The sequence below is a fragment of the Protopterus annectens genome, chromosome 5.part0 (genome assembly GCF_019279795.1).
Source record: "Protopterus annectens isolate FY-2018-M chromosome 5.part0, PAN1.0, whole genome shotgun sequence".
NCBI lineage: Eukaryota > Metazoa > Chordata > Ceratodontiformes > Protopteridae > Protopterus > Protopterus annectens.
The window spans coordinates 1,872,939,734-1,872,955,623 of NC_056735.1; the positions used below are offsets into that span (position 1 = coordinate 1,872,939,734).

Consider the following 15,890-nt stretch of genomic DNA (forward strand, 5'->3'; position numbering starts at 1 on the left):
GCAGATGGATCAAATCTTCGAAGATCCCGCAATCTAGTTCCCATTCATGAAGGTGAGCCCCTGAACAAAGGAATGTTCTCTCACTGCCAACTGTAACCCTGACAAATGATTTTCAGAACCCATTTGTCTGAAACAATCTTTTGCCAAGAGAAAAATGGAGATTCAGACTTTCTGGAAGAAAAAAAAGGGCCAAGGTGGGAGGTGGTCACAAGGTCTCTTGAATAATTATTAAGACTTGTTGGACTGGCCTTGGTTCTGGAGGTTCAACATTTCTTTTAGGAATCCCCTTGCCATTTCTTCTTAAATACCTGCTGTTTACCTGTATTTTGTCAGGACTGTTTATTCTGGTTTTTGTCAAAATTGGATGAAGAGATAAGAAATCCCTTGGACAATTTGGAAATTAAATTAAATTAAAAAAGAGGTTTTGTGGAGCGGCATGCACCTTTTATCACACGTTTTGATCACCTCTGCAGAAGAGGAGCCAAATGCTAAATTACTATCCAAGGGAGAATTTAAAATCTCATTTTTAACATCATGCGGGGAGACTCTGAGAATGCAGCCAAACAGACTTCCTCAAAAGAATACCAGTGACCATAGGCCTGGAAGAAGTATCAACAAAGTCATACACACACTGCAAACAATGAGTAAGTGACCTGTGCATTAGAAGGAACTAAGTTATTTAACTCATTCCCTCCAACAGAAATGTGGAAGTTTGCACTGTAACTTACAATGGGAGGAGACTAAGCTCTTTGAAAGAATAAAATTATGTTCTCAGATTTTACACAAATATTCATATTTCTGGAACAACAGAGGGTTACTAAAACACTGTATATTTCAAACTCTTCAGTTCAAAATTATTTTATAGTGGTAGTATTCTTTAGGTTTTAGGTCTTAAACATGATTTTATAAACCACAGGTCTAAGGTACAGCAAATGACCACAACAGAGTCACCCATCTGCAGCTGAGGCAAATTGCTAACCACCTGTGGTGGCAACGGCTGCTTGCTTAACTTTTTCTTCTTGTGGCTGGAAGAACAGACCTTGGTCCATGGTCAAGCATAAAAATGGTGACTCTTTCCTAGGGAAGATAAGAAGCAATTGCCGGTAAAAAAATACTTTTTTGAAAGGAAAAACACAGTAAAAAGCAGTTTAGAACACAGTGCCGGCCCCTCAAAAGTAAAAGAAACACAAATTTGCCACACAAAAAAAGGTTTTCAGTTAGTTTATACTACTTTTAAACTGGAAGGAAAAAAGTGTGCTCCATTTAAAAGGATGATGCAGTCTCAAGACAGTCCATTAAAACATAACACTCCTATCTTTAAAATAACTTTCCTGCATACTAAAATATCAGCGACATTAAGAAAATCGAAGCCTTTTCTTAAAGGCAACTTTTCTGCAAGCAAAGGAAATCACAAGCTGACCGTCGATCCTCAAAAGACTCAGAGCAGTGTACTCTTTGGCATCAGTAAAAAAAACTCTGAAGGGATTTGTGCCTAAACTTATCTTTTCATCAGCTCAGCTTAAGCTGCTTGACAGTTTGCATGCATGGAACGTGCCCTGAAGCTTTGGAAGCTGGCCAACTGTTATATCCTTTGCAGGATATACCCCATATAGCTAAGGCTACTGCAGCAGTGATCAGTATGATGAATACATAGTTTTCATTTCTCAGTCTTTTGTAAGTTTGATATTTAGGGTGTTCAACATCATGTATTTTCAAATTCCTTAATGCCCCTATTTTACGTTCAACATTAAGTATGTTTGACTATACATAATGTAATCATATATCTATATATCTATATATATATCTATATATCTATATACACACACACACACATATATATATATATATATATATATATATATATATATGTATGTATATATATATATATATATATATATATATATATATAGGTATAGGACACTGTATCGAATGTACAGTGCCCTGTTGCCCTACAGATCGATGGACAAATGTTGAACACACCCACATTGACACGTTCTTGGCATGCTTCTGGGATTACTCTAGGGCAAGTAAACCAACAGCAAGTGTTTTTGTAGGGTGGCAAGCCCTCCTGCACCTCCCAATGTGAGGTGTCTGTGCCCCACACCCCCTGCTAATTATACAAACTAATGTTGAGATTGCACAGTCCCCGGGGAAAGGAAATATTCTCCTACTCGGGGATGGTCGATCTCACATACCTGTCGTGTCAACCTATTGTGTGTCTGGACACTGTACATTCATCCTAGACCCATTTGCATCTATATATACACATATATGTATATGTGTGTGTGTATGAGTATGTGTGTGTGTGTATATATATATATATATATATATATATATATATATAGAGAGAGAGAGAGAGAGAGAGATGAATAAATATAACATATATATCTGTATATTCACACACGTGTGAGGGAGGTGTTTTGCTGGTTTAAGGACATTTTATTGGTGACATTCACTTGTATTACTTTAATGAAAACAGTCTAGCAAAAGATGCTTTATTAAAATACAATTAATCCCATTTTTTCCATGAGGAGCTGGGATCCCCATATCCTCTAACCATATCCTTAACTTCAGCTTCAATTTTATTGTGTGTTTAAAGTGTTAAACAAATCTCAAGGTGCAAAAACTGCAATTATCTTAACCAAAATCAAACAATGACTAACATATAAAATTAACATTAGTTACAGTATAAAAACTCAGAGCAACAATCCACAAAAAAAATAAGAAAATTGCAAAGAAAAAGAAGTTATGTACTCAACATAATGTTCCATCTGAGTAGGTAACTTCATTTGTCTGCAACCTGTGGGTATCGGATCTGAGCCGGCAGCTTTTCAAGCTAATAGATCCGAGCTCCAAGTCCTGCCATCTCCCTCTAACCCTCAGATCGAGTTTGCCAGAAAAAAAAAGGACAATAGGAAATTCTATAACCTAGAAATGGCTACAATATGTTCCAGTGATGTCAATGGAATGAAGACATATCCTGATTCTTTGAAAACAAACTAAGGGTCCGGGGGATGGAGGGCGGGTCGGTTGCAGACAAATGAAGTTACCTACTCAGATGGAATGTTATGGTGAGTACATAACTTCTTTATCTGAAGTAGTTAACTTCATTTGCTCAGTAACCTGTGGGACAGAGTCCCCAGCTACCAGCAACTTGGGAGGCCCTTATGGAAGGATATTCCGTTGCACTGCTGAGCCAAACGATGCACATCCCCTGGATATTAAATCCAATTTGTAGTGTGTAATAAAAGTATGAGAGGAAGCCCAAGTAGCTGCTGTGCAAATGTCATCCAAAGAAACCCTTGACCAGAAGGCAGCAGAAGTGGCCATAGATCGGGTAGAATGGGCTTACACTCTCAGGGACCGAGGACGACTAGAACTTCTGTAAGCTAGGGGAATGCATTGGGGAATCCATCTAGCTAAGGTGACTTTAGTGACTGGCTTCCCCAGACAAGATTTTGCAAAGGAAACAAAAAGTTGATCAGATTTTCGAAGATCTGCTGTTCTGTTTAAGTAAAAATGTAACTGTCTGTGAACATGCAGACAATGAAGTCTGTATTCCCCTTTGTTTTGGAAACTTGGAAAGAAGACAGGTAAATTGATTGACTGGCTGATGTTGACTTCCGAAGCCACCTTGGGCAGAAAAGAGGGATTAGTCCTGAGGGAGACCCTGTCTTTATGAAAGATGATGTAGGGAGGTTTACTGCAAAGAGCATGAAGCTCCGATAATCTTCTAGCGAAGTAATGGCAATCAGGAAGGCCGTCTTCCAGGATACATATTTTAAGTCGACTGAAGCCGTGGGTTCAAAAGGAGGTCCAGTCAGACCTTGAAGAACTAGGGTAAGATCCCATGGAGGGACTGGATCTTTAATAGGGGGTCTTAACAAAAGGGTTCCTTTCATGAATGTTTTGCATATTTTGGAGGACGCTAGAGGCCCTGAACTGTTTCCAACATGGTAGTGGGAAATTGCTGCCAACTGAACTTTAATAGTAGAAGCACTGGCTCCTTGATCAAAGGTATGTGAAAGAAAGTCTAGAACTGCTGGGATAGGAGCTGCGAAGGGGTCTAGGTTTCTGTGCTCCACCCAGACAGAGAAACATTTCCATTTACTCTTGCAGATTTTCCTGGTAGACGGTTTACGGGCGGCCACCAGGATGGCCTTAACCAAAGAAGATATACCGGGAGTCCTAGCCGGGAACTGGATCAACCAAGCTGAGAGTTTGAGGTAGTCCAGATCGGGGGTCTTCAATCCTAAAGGATGAGAGATCAGATCCGGATTGGGATCTAAAATCCAAGGAGGATGTACTAGATGAGACCACAGGTAAGGGAACCAGGTTTGACGAGGCCAGAATGGGGCTATGAGGATAATTCTGCTCCCCAACCAACAAGCTTTCTGCAAGAACTTTGTCATCAATGGAAGAGGCGGATAAGCATACAGAAGACCGGATGGCCAAGCATGAACTAGAGCGTCTCTGGGGGCTTCCCCTAGTGGGGGAATCAAAGCGAAGAACTCGCTGCATTTGGTGTTCGAAGGCGAGGCGAAGAGATCGCAGCAAGGTTGACCCCATTGGAGGAAGATTTGTTTCGCTACTGCTGGGTTCAGAGACCACACATAAGGTGAGAGGATCGTTTGACTCAACCTGTCCGCCAAGATGTTTGACCGACCCGGGATGTGCATTGCTATGAGAAAACAGTTGGTGGATATCACCCATTCACATACTCTCATTGCCTCCCTGCAAAGTGGATAGGATCTGGTTCACCCCTGTTTGTTTATGTACCAGACTACCGACATGTTGTCTGTTTGAAGTGCAATAGTTCCTGGAGGAAGAAGGGGATGGAGAGCCTGCAACGTCAGAAGCACCTCCCTCATCTCCAGGACATTGATATGCAGTGAGGTCTTTGTGAAAGTCCACGTGCCTTGGACGGATATGCCCATGCAATGCACCCCCCACCTGAGGAGAGATGTGTCCGTGGTCACCGTGACTTGGGAAGGGGTGGCCTTCTCGAAGATCTCTGGAGCGAAGCCACCAAATAAAGCGACTCCCTGCAAATCCTGCTGAGAGGAATAGGTGTAGACAGGGGGTGACAAAGAATGGACCATTGCACTTGTAATGTCCATTGAATGATCCTCATCTTGAGGCAAGCGAAGGGGGACAGACTGATGGCCGCTGCCATGGATCCCAGGGCCCTCAGGACTAGTTCCGCTGGGGGAGCTGACGATTGTAAGAGGTCTAGAATGTGAAGACTTAGATTGCGAAGCCTATCCGCTGTCAGAAAGACTCTGGATTGAGTAGTGTCTATCCTGGCCCCTGTAAATTCCAAAATTTGAGTACGTTGAAGGGAGGACTTCTGGTGGTTTATCGTAATCCCTAGGTGGCAGGCTAGGTGTAAGAAGTAGTCCCTGCCTGAGCAGAGTTGATGCCTGGTGGGGGCGGTTAGGAGCCAGTCATCCAGGTACGATAAGACCTGTATTCCCTGAAGCCTCAGGTGGGCCCCTACAACTGCCATGACCTTGGTGAACACCCTGGGGGCTGTGCTGAGACCGAAGGGTAGGACCCTGAACTGATAATGGCTGTCTCCCAGCTGAAAGCAGAGGAACCTTTTGGATGGTCTGTCCATCAGAATGTGGTAGTACGCATCCTTGAGGTCTATCAAGCACATCCAGTCATTCTCCTGCAAAAGTGGGAGAATGGATTGAATAGTGACCATCCAGAATTTTTCTTTGGCGACTGACAGGTTCAGAGCTGACAAGTCGAGAATGGTTCGTAAGTCCCTCATCTTTTTTGGCACCAAAAAGAACCTGGAGTAAAAGCCTGATTCGGATTGTTTGGGGGGGGGGACACGCTGGATAGCTCTTTTTCTTAGCAACCCTCGAATTTCGGATGCTGCTGCTTCCCTCTGATTGGTAGGGACATCGGGGAGTTTTGTTGATTGGGGAGGGTGAGATAGGAAAGGAATTGAATAGCCTCTGGATATGATTCGGAGCATCCAGCGATCTGTCGTGATGGACTCCCATTTCGCTAGGTGTTCCGAGAAGCACCCCCCGACTGCCTCCAGAGAGGAGCAGTCGGGCAACCCCTCATGGCTGCTGAGCGGGTCGATCCGAAAAAGGTTCTCTCTACCCAAAATTCTTCGGATCCCCTCTGCCCCTGGGCCGGCGTCCACCCTGTCCTCCTCTGCCTCTGAAGGATGAGGGATCCAGAGCGAAATGGGATTGTTGAGCTTTACGGAACCACATCTTCTTCTGTCCTCTTTGGTTCCTGGAGTAGGACCTCTGAGGAGCTGAGAAGGGGATCCTGATGGCAGACAACGTCTTCCTCGCTCTGGAGGAGCGTATCGTGGACAGTTTTGCCAAAGAGCGTAGAACCGTCAAAGGGGGCGTTCGCGAAGGATGCCTTAAAGGGTTCTGCAAAGTCGCAGAGATGGAGCCAGGCCTGTCTACGTAAGACGACGCCCGTTCCGCTAGGTCTAGCCACTCCCTCCATAGCATGGGAGAGAAGCTGCATAGATGTGTTGGTGATTGACTTGAGAGTGGCCATTCGAGCCGAGAAGGTCTGTTGGTCCTCGGCCGACATGGACTCTGGGGGTGACCCAGCGTACTCTTTAATCAGGTCCCGCTGGAGTTGAATCATATGTGCCATATAATTCAGTGACCTTACAGAGAAGGTCGTTGAAGAGAACATCCGCTTTCCCAAACGGTCTATCATCCGAGACTCCTTGTCTGGAGGATGCAAAGAGGAACTCTCCTGTGCTAATTCCTTTTTAGTGTCAGCCACCACCACCATGGCATCCACTGGGGCACCCTTGCTCCAAACTGTCCTGTCCGGTCTCTTGGGTATTGGCTCAACAGTGTATGGCTCCTTCCATGCCCTGATAGTTATGAGGTCTACCAGGGGGTCGGCGGGAGGGGACACCCAAGAGGTAGATGGGCCTGTGTCAAACACCTCCAGAAACACAGACTCATCCGAGGAAGGTTTTTGGGCAGACCACCCCCCCTCTAATACGTAACATTTCCATAATGTCTCCGAGGGAGACGTCTTCAGGGGGGGGTGACCTTGGGGAACCTTCCCCTTCCTCTAAGTCTGTGTCCTCCGTGAGGGACTCGAGTGAGTCCAAGTGCCTCCTCTTGCACTTCCGTTTGTGAGGGACCTCCTTGGGGGGGGGGGCTGTCCGAAGAGGCCTCACCAACAATGTCCTGTTCCGCTACGGGAACAATCTGGGACGTAGGCGCAGGCTGTCCCTGGGGCTGGATGATGGAGGAAAGCCCCGTCTGAGTGGGAATGGCGGGTGGATCAGAAGGAAGAGCCTGGGGCCTCAAATCCCTCGAAAGGACCCTCTCCACAATGTCGAATGCCGAGAGGGAACTGATTTTCCTTGGATCCAAAAGAATTCCCCTCAGATCTGATGTGCGAATCGGCGCCAAAGGTGACCCGACCGAATCCGAAAGGGTAGTGTGCCCCGACCTTAAAGGAGCCGAAGGCCACTGACCCTTCTGGATCTGACGTTCAGCTCATGGCCCCGAGAGCTCGGATCCAAAAATGGATCCGACAGACTTGAGGGTACAGTCGGCGCCGAAGTAGGAAACACTGTCGGTGCCGGCCCTACCCCAGCTCCAAAGCTAGTCGGATCCGACAGCTCCGAACCCCGAAAGCGGGTTGGAGAAGGAGCAATGGGGGGCGAAAAAAGGTGTCGAGGGGGGGGGAGGCAAGAGCACTCCCATCTGCATCTGGGCCTGAAGAAATCGACGCATCATCCGGTCCATATCAGCATCCGATAAACTTCTGGTGGATCTAGATGAGGCCACTGAAGCCAGCCGGGAAGGCCGCCTGGATGACCTCGAGGGTGACCGGGTCTCCCCCTCCGGCTCCAGGGAGAAACGTGGAGAATGGAGCCGGGAAGGGGAAGGCCAGGAGACCTTAAGGGGACAGGCAAGCTGTTTAGACGGCAGTGCCTAAGGGGTCGAGTCGGACCGCCTCTTATGAATGCGATGTCTTTCCTTCTCTCTGTCCATATCTTTTCTATCCTTTTTTCTGCTGTCCCTTTCCGCCTGGGCCAAAGAGGGAAGGTGAGTCCCGGCAAAAGGCCCGCCAGAATAAGCTTCGACCTCCTATCTTTCAAAGCCCTGGGGTTGAAGGCTGCACAAATAGTGCAGCCCGAAGAAAGGTGATCAACCCCAGGCAAAGGACACACCGTGTGTGACCATCCACTGGAGACAGCTTATGGCCACACTCGGTACATTTAGAGAAAATGGCTTTAGGGTCTTCAGGCATTGTAAAAGAAGAAGAAAGGAAAAGTAGGCCCACAAGCACACACCTTCACACACGCAGAGGGGGGAGGGGAATAAATCTAACTTAACTAAAATTAAAAGAACTACCAAAAAGAGACTATAAAGATAGGAGAAGTTCTCACACACACAAAGTTAGAGAAAAATCTGACAGGAATTCAAAATTTAAATTCTAAACTTACAGCACTATGCTCGGAGCTCGTTCAGAGAAACTTATGGAAGCAGCAGCAAACGAGGTCTGAGGATTAGAGGGAGATGGCAGGGCATTATGGGTAGGGGGGAGGAGCTTGGAGCTCAGATCTATTAGCTTGGAAAGCTGCCGGCTCGGATCCGAATCGGATCCGATACCCACAGGTTGCTGAGCAAATGAAGTTAACTACTTCAGATCAATGAAAACTAAACAACATAGTAATATAAATCAATAAGTAAGCCATTGAAAAAATACTTGCCAGGCCAGGACACCAACAATATTTCAGGTTTCAGTATAAGCATCACAAACAGCAACCTATACAGTCCAACATTTCAAGATGAGCACAGATGAAAAGTCTATAAAGACATTCAAAAGAAACAAAATGGTATACATCCCAATGTAATGTGATGGGATCCAACACCAATTGAACCAGAAGGTGCTCATAACCTAGCAGTTAATGAAGATCTCTGGCACAATAATGTTTTCATTCCAACAGTTCCAACAAAAAACAATATTCAAATGTTATAGCACAATCCTAAAAACAACAGGCTCTTAACAGCATCTCCAGCAATGACTCAGGACTTACAAGATCACAAGCTTGGGGAAGACATGCCAGCTGGAGACAATCAGTAGAAGGCCATAATGAAATGTTACAATGTATCTGCAATGTTACCATGGCAATCTCAGCAGCAAATGTATCAGTAAAACATCAACAGAAAAAACTTGCACCTGCAACATTCAAGTTTTAAAACCTGCAGGTAATGTTAAGCTACAAAAAAGTCCAGAATTAATCTGACCATCTGCAGGCAGTCACAACTCTGCCATCTTTCGACATGGGCAGGTGGCGGAGTTGTGACAAGGGATATCCAGATATGCAAGATTGACAATGAACTGTAACAAAATCTTTTAGGAAGTATGTCCCATACAAGAAGCTCAGCCACCTGCTGTCCAAGTGATCTTTTGGGAAGTATGCTCCCATATAACCACTTCAGCTGCTTACATTGGCTAACTTGTGTAATCATCTACAGGACTGTTGTATTTCAGAAGAAAAATAACTTTTTTTGCTCCAGTGACAGTCTTAAGAGTAGAGTGTGGGATCCAAGACATCTTGCTGAAATCTTAGTACATGGTATTACAGTAAGATGAAAGTGCTCTGCCAGAACATATATATGGCATGCATTTTTATAGGACGGCTGGCCACCTTCCCCCCAACTTACTTAAGTGCAACAGCTTCAGGTACACACTGATAATGGGAGAATGGATCACTTGATGTGTTGTGTTTTTTAGGAGCTGAAATTAACGCAAACTGTTCATTTTAGCAGTAAGCGGCACATTTCTTGTGTGCCAACATACAGCAGATCAGGTGTGTAGTGTAACACAGAAATATAATGCTGTGTTACAACACTCTGCACAAAGAAAAAACAGTTTCCCAAACATACAAGAAAGCAGTCTTCAGTCAATGCAGTCTTTTTTGTTTAATACCTTTTGTCATAGCAAAATTCAGTGGACAGCACATTTAGGTGTATAACTATTTGTTTGCCATAGCAGTTATGTAAAATACAATAAAGGAACAGGATATTATGGGAGTGCCAGGTGATCTTTTAGTAACTACTCCTTCACTGACAATGCTACAAGTACAGACAGCTCTGGCAACAAAATACATTTTGACTATGATTCATTGAACCAAGGAAATTCCCCATTCCCCAAGGTGCTCTGATCTATCAGCTGAGCATATTAAAAACTGGAGTACATATTGCAAAGCCCTCACAGCATACAGTGTATTAAGGATTCTGCTTCAAATTCATGTTTCTGAAATCATGCAGAATCTGAACTTTTGTCTTTCACACAAATACCTACACTTGCATTTAAATAATCAAAAAGAGAAAAATTATGCATGAAAAGAACCTGGCATACAATGCCAAAATGAACAGCAAATGCTAAAAGCACACAATAATACATTTCTCTAAGAAAAAGGCAAAGGATAGCAATTGTAAACCAATGTATATATAAATATCTGTAATATTTCTTTAAATAGGCTAATAGATGACATCCAGTAAATGTACAAAACTTACCTAAAGCTCCAAAGAAATCATTGCCTAAGAAAGGAAATCCAGGCCTGTTTGCCAGAACAATCATCCTAAAATCAGGATGAATTACCATTACATTTGGCCTTCCCTCTGCACTGGATGGATCTGTAATAAACAAAATCTCATGTTAATGTAATAAGTACAAAACTGTAATGTATACTTGAAAATCATGACATGAAAGAGGAAAGAGCTATGAAATCTTGTTAGCAAGCATATTGAGCAAAGTGTCATCATAATGTTACAACTGCTGTAATGAAGATCTCGGTATTTAATTACTATTCTCATATGTCCCCTTTTCTACCCAAATATCCTGTTATTTGGTCTTGGCTAACTAATCATCATCACAATATTTGGCAAGAGAATCCTTCACTAGATCTTCTGCTCAAGCCTGAGTAATAACTTAGTATCATACAAGACAAATAACACTACTGAAGCACCAAAACCTTATAGAACATACAAACAAAGGCCAGGCTGAAAGGATGAAAAAAAATAAGTAAAGATAGTGTATAAAATCTTTATTAGTGCTTCCAGGTACCTCGGCTCAACAGCATTTCAAAGGAATACTTTTTGCACCAAATGCAACAACTTTAGATACAGATTGAGAGGCTAATTAACACATCATCATTCAATTACAAGTAGTGTTAAAATTTAAACATTGCACATTAACCCTTTCCAAGAAGTATATGCATACAACTTCCAATGTGCAAAATGTGAGAAATGCAAAAAGTAATTGAATGAATGGATTGTATGTGTAAAAACACCCAGGATATGTGAAGTATATAAACATACACATGTACATTAAAAACGGGTCTATATTATATTATCACACGCTTAGAAAAGCGAACAATAATTAATCGACCCCATGTAAGTGAAAGCTTACAACGTTGAAACCTCAGAACAGCAATTTTTTTCAAAGGGAAAAATAAATCACTGTTCCAAAATAAAAAAAAAAAACACACAAATGTTAAAACATTACATAATGTGGGGGGCGAAGCCCCCCACACCCCCCTACTTAAATATAACAACTCCGAGATCGCACTACAGTGCCGAAAATGGCAAAGTAATGAAAGCAGCCAAGCAAATTCTTCCTCAGGGTAAGAATTCACTGAAAAGCCACTTCACTATTTTGCCTTTTCGTTCTTTTAGGTTCGATCAAGATACATTTGACAAAATGCGTCTGCGAACACGCAATAGGAACCCCTAAAACATACCAATGATTGATAACTCTGCAATAAAATTTTGTGACCTTATTGAACATGAATAAAGGCATTTAAACATGAATAAAGATATGTATAATGAAATAAAGACACATTTACAAGTTGGTAAGGCTAATAACTATTCTTAACACATGCCCTCAAAATACTGAAATATCAGGAAATGTTCAACCTAAAGAACATCACCCTGAAATGCCTTTTGTGACTTAATACTAAATAAGATGTTTTATGTTGTAATATACATACACAAAATGTATTATACTAACAAACATTAATGTTAAAGTCCTGATTTAAACCCTTAGGAAAAAATGTACCATAATTAATAATAAACTTTGCCTCTAACTTTAATAACCCAGTGAGAAAGTCCTCACCTTGTTTATTGAGAGGTTTGGCCAGTATGCTGAAAAACAAACTAATGACAGACCCAGCATGAGTTACCTGAAAATGATGTGCCACAGGATTTTCAACCCTGCCATGTTTGATATCACCCAAATGTTCCATAATACGTTTTTTTGCCATTCTTTTAGTTTGTCCTATATACCACCTTGTGGGTTCACATCCACAACCCCACAGAACCAGCAATTGAAGAAATACATGGCCTTGGACTTTTTGCCACTTATAAAAGTTCCATCTAAATTCTGAACTCTGCTGCATACCTTACAATGTCCACAAGAATAACACCCTGTGTGTCCCCAACTTCCCTTAACATTCTTCATATTTAGCAGTTCCTTCAAATTTGAAAATCGACTGTATGAAAACATTATTCTTTTGGGGAATAGGCCTACCATGGTGGGTTGATTGGCAACTACGGGCCCAAACCTCTCTACGACCATCTTTAAACTCTTGGTAAAAGGGGAATATTTAGAAACAAAAAATAATTTCTCCTCACTATCTTCATTAAACACATCTTTGAATTTTGCCCTAAAATTACCTTGTGTATTGCTGAAAGGACTACATGTCATTAATGATGAATTCCCAAATCTTTTTTCAACTTTATCAAGAACATGTGCAGCATAACCTCTCTCCAACAATTTATGTCTTACTTTCAAAAATTCCTCTTTCACAGTGTGCTTATCTCAAGTATTGATAAAAATGCAATTGTACTCACCATGGGGAAGTGAAGCCAATAAATGAGGGGGGTGCATACTGCCAGCTTATAAGAAATTATTAACAGCTGTCTCTTTACTAAATGGCCTGAAAGATATTCCTCCATCATCTGTCACAAAGAACTCGAAATCAAGAAACTGAATCCTTTCCCTATCAATTTTGTATGTGAATTCCAACCCAAAATTGTTATTATTTAGGCTGTCCATGAACTCTTGAAACTCAGAAAGATTGCCCCTACAGATGAAAAACAAATTGTCTATGTATCTTTTATAAATAATCACGACGTCTGAAAAATTCAGTACTATAAAATGAACAAATTTTTAAAGTGATTCATAAAAATGATGGCAAAAGGAAGGGACATATGAAGCCCCCATCGCAGTGCCTTCTTTTTGTAAAAAAATACTGTTTGTTGAACTTGAAACAATTATGTGTTAAAGAAAATTCCACTAATTGTAATATAAAAGTTGTACGTGGACCCTCCCCCATTAACTTGCCAACTGCTTCTAAACCTCAAATGTTTTTAATGCTCGTATAAAGAGCTTTCACGTCCACAGTTGCCCAATAGTATTCAGTGTTCCACTTCATGCCTCTTACCAAATCACATAAATCTTTGCCATTTTTAATGTGAGATATAACTTTACTCAAGTATGCCTTTAACTGATAATCCAAAAAAATACCCACATTCTGCAAAAAAGACCCCTTTCCTGATACTATTGGCCTACCCGGTGGATTACTTAAGCATTTATAAATTTTGGGATAATGAAGAAATCGGCATCTCTGGAGTTCCTCACATACAGTTTCTTAACATCCATAGAAGTAAAAAATCCCAGTCTCTCACCCCTTTCCAAAACAACATCTCCCAACACCATAGTATAGACAGATTGATCTCTCAACAATTCTTCCGCCATGGCATTATATTTTACTCTAGGTAAAATTACCCAATTCCCACCTTTGTCAGCCTGGGTGTAAACGTAACTGTCATTCATATCTCTTAAATAATTTAAAGCTAACCACTCATTTTTATTCAAATTATATATTCTGTGTCTTTGTCTAAACTTTTTATATTCCAAATCTATCTCTCTATACAAAATGCTTTCAAACTGACGTATCGATGCTGACAATTTAAGTGGGAAAAAAAAACACTACGGTGAGAGACTTGTGGAACTTTTAACCTGCCATAACCTGTGCAAAACCCTATCATGACTAACCATAATGGCCTTTGCTTCCCCCTCAGGTGAATCAACCAGAAGGTCACAAAATTCATTAGCATGCAGAGAAACATTCGAAAGTGAGTCAACAGAGCAAACACTTAAATTATCAAAATCATTTACATCACTAACCCCAGCATTATCATTGACTTTAAATGCATTATTTTGAAAAACACTTTTAAATGCAATTTTCTACAAAAACTACTTTTTTCCCAGATAATATCAGCTGAAGTCAGAAAAAATGTTGGAACAAATTTTGTTCCCTTCAATAGCAGTGCTTCTACATCATTATTTACATTTAAGTCAGAGAGATTGACAATTTTTAAGTCCGTCTGGTTGCCCTGAGTATACTCATCCCCCACATACCTGGATGAAATACAAACCTCTACATTAAAGTTACAAATAGAGTCACCAATTAAGTCAATAAAGCTGTCATTAATTATTCCTTCTTCTGTTGTTGCCACCACTGCCGTACAAATTCGTTCCTTGCCATTTCCGACCCCGAGATTTGACTTGTTGTACCGAAGAGATGCAACTATTTAGCCAAACTGGAGGCTGAGCTCTCTCATCTCAAAACTGGTGTAACCAGTCAGGAGGAGAAGGTAACCTCACACAACACAATTCCAGTATCACATAGTCCCACCACATCAGCGAATCACACACATAAATACACAAAAACATACTCGGAGGCTCTAAATAAAAATCTACCTAAGCAACAGAGACCTCCAAAGCAGACATCCAAGCAAACGCTACCTCAAAACAAAACACACACAACACATAACCCATAAAGTCAGTGTGCCAAGCAGCCACAGCCCTGAAGGCTGAATAACACACCTGATACTCTTGTTATAGGTGACTCTATTGTCAGACACACTGACGTCCCGCTCACCAGGCTGAATAAAGAGAAGGTCACGGTGAGCTGCCTGTCGGGTGCTAGGATCCGACACATAACGCAAGCACTCAGGTCACTCCAAAGCAAATACAAATTATGACTCAGTCATTGTACATGCTGGTGTGAATGACCTGAGACGTACCTCCCTGGACTACATGAAAAGAGACATAGAGGAGCTCTCTGATCATGTAGCCCAGGCTGGTATGACCCTGACCTTGAGCAGCATCTTACCCTCACCTAGAATGATGCCACAGTACAAAGACAAAATGATCGATTTTAACAATTGGCTAAAATTTTGGTGTCGTTCAAAGGGGATCCAGTGTCTGTCAGCCTGGAATGACATGCTCGACAAGCCACGTTGCTTCGCTAGGGACGGCTTGCACCTGTCACCACTGGGCTTTCGGATATTGGCAAAGGCTCTTGCCACCCCATAGTGCCTTTTTTAGGCAAGGCTCAAAAGTCAAACCCACCCCCATAGACAGCACAAGGAACAAGAAACTAAGGGTAATGCTGCTAAACGCCAGAAGTCTTAACCTCAAGATGCACGCACTCGAAGCTCTCCTCAGTATGGAGAACATTGATATCTGTGCAGTGACAGAAACCTGGTTCAAGGCTCCAGAGAGCACCCCAGCACTACCAGGCTATACCTTGTATCATGCTTTCCGGCCCCAAAACCCAGACCGAACCACAAAAGGAGGGGGAGTTTCCATATTTATCAAGGATATCCACACCTCCAGGTTAGTGACATTGCACAAAGTATCGGAGACCATCCACGTGTAACTAACAGTGGGCAAGACTGCTTTTCAGTTTATAGCATCCTACAGACCACCCTCTCAAAGTCAGGAATCCCATTCGGCTTTCCTGAAAACATTGGAGAACATGAAGATTTCTCCGAACACCATTATAT

General features: G+C 42.2%; 1 protein-coding gene across 1 annotated transcript in view; it reads right to left on the reverse strand.

Moving 5' to 3' along the window:
- Positions 1–15,890, reverse strand: part of VWA8 (von Willebrand factor A domain containing 8) — a 3,458,065-nt gene that overhangs the window by 1,780,178 nt on the left and 1,661,997 nt on the right. The window contains exon 24 of the mRNA XM_044071701.1: positions 10,548–10,667. Within this exon, the coding sequence (XP_043927636.1) occupies positions 10,548–10,667 (120 nt within the window). The remainder of the gene's footprint in view (positions 1–10,547; positions 10,668–15,890) is intronic.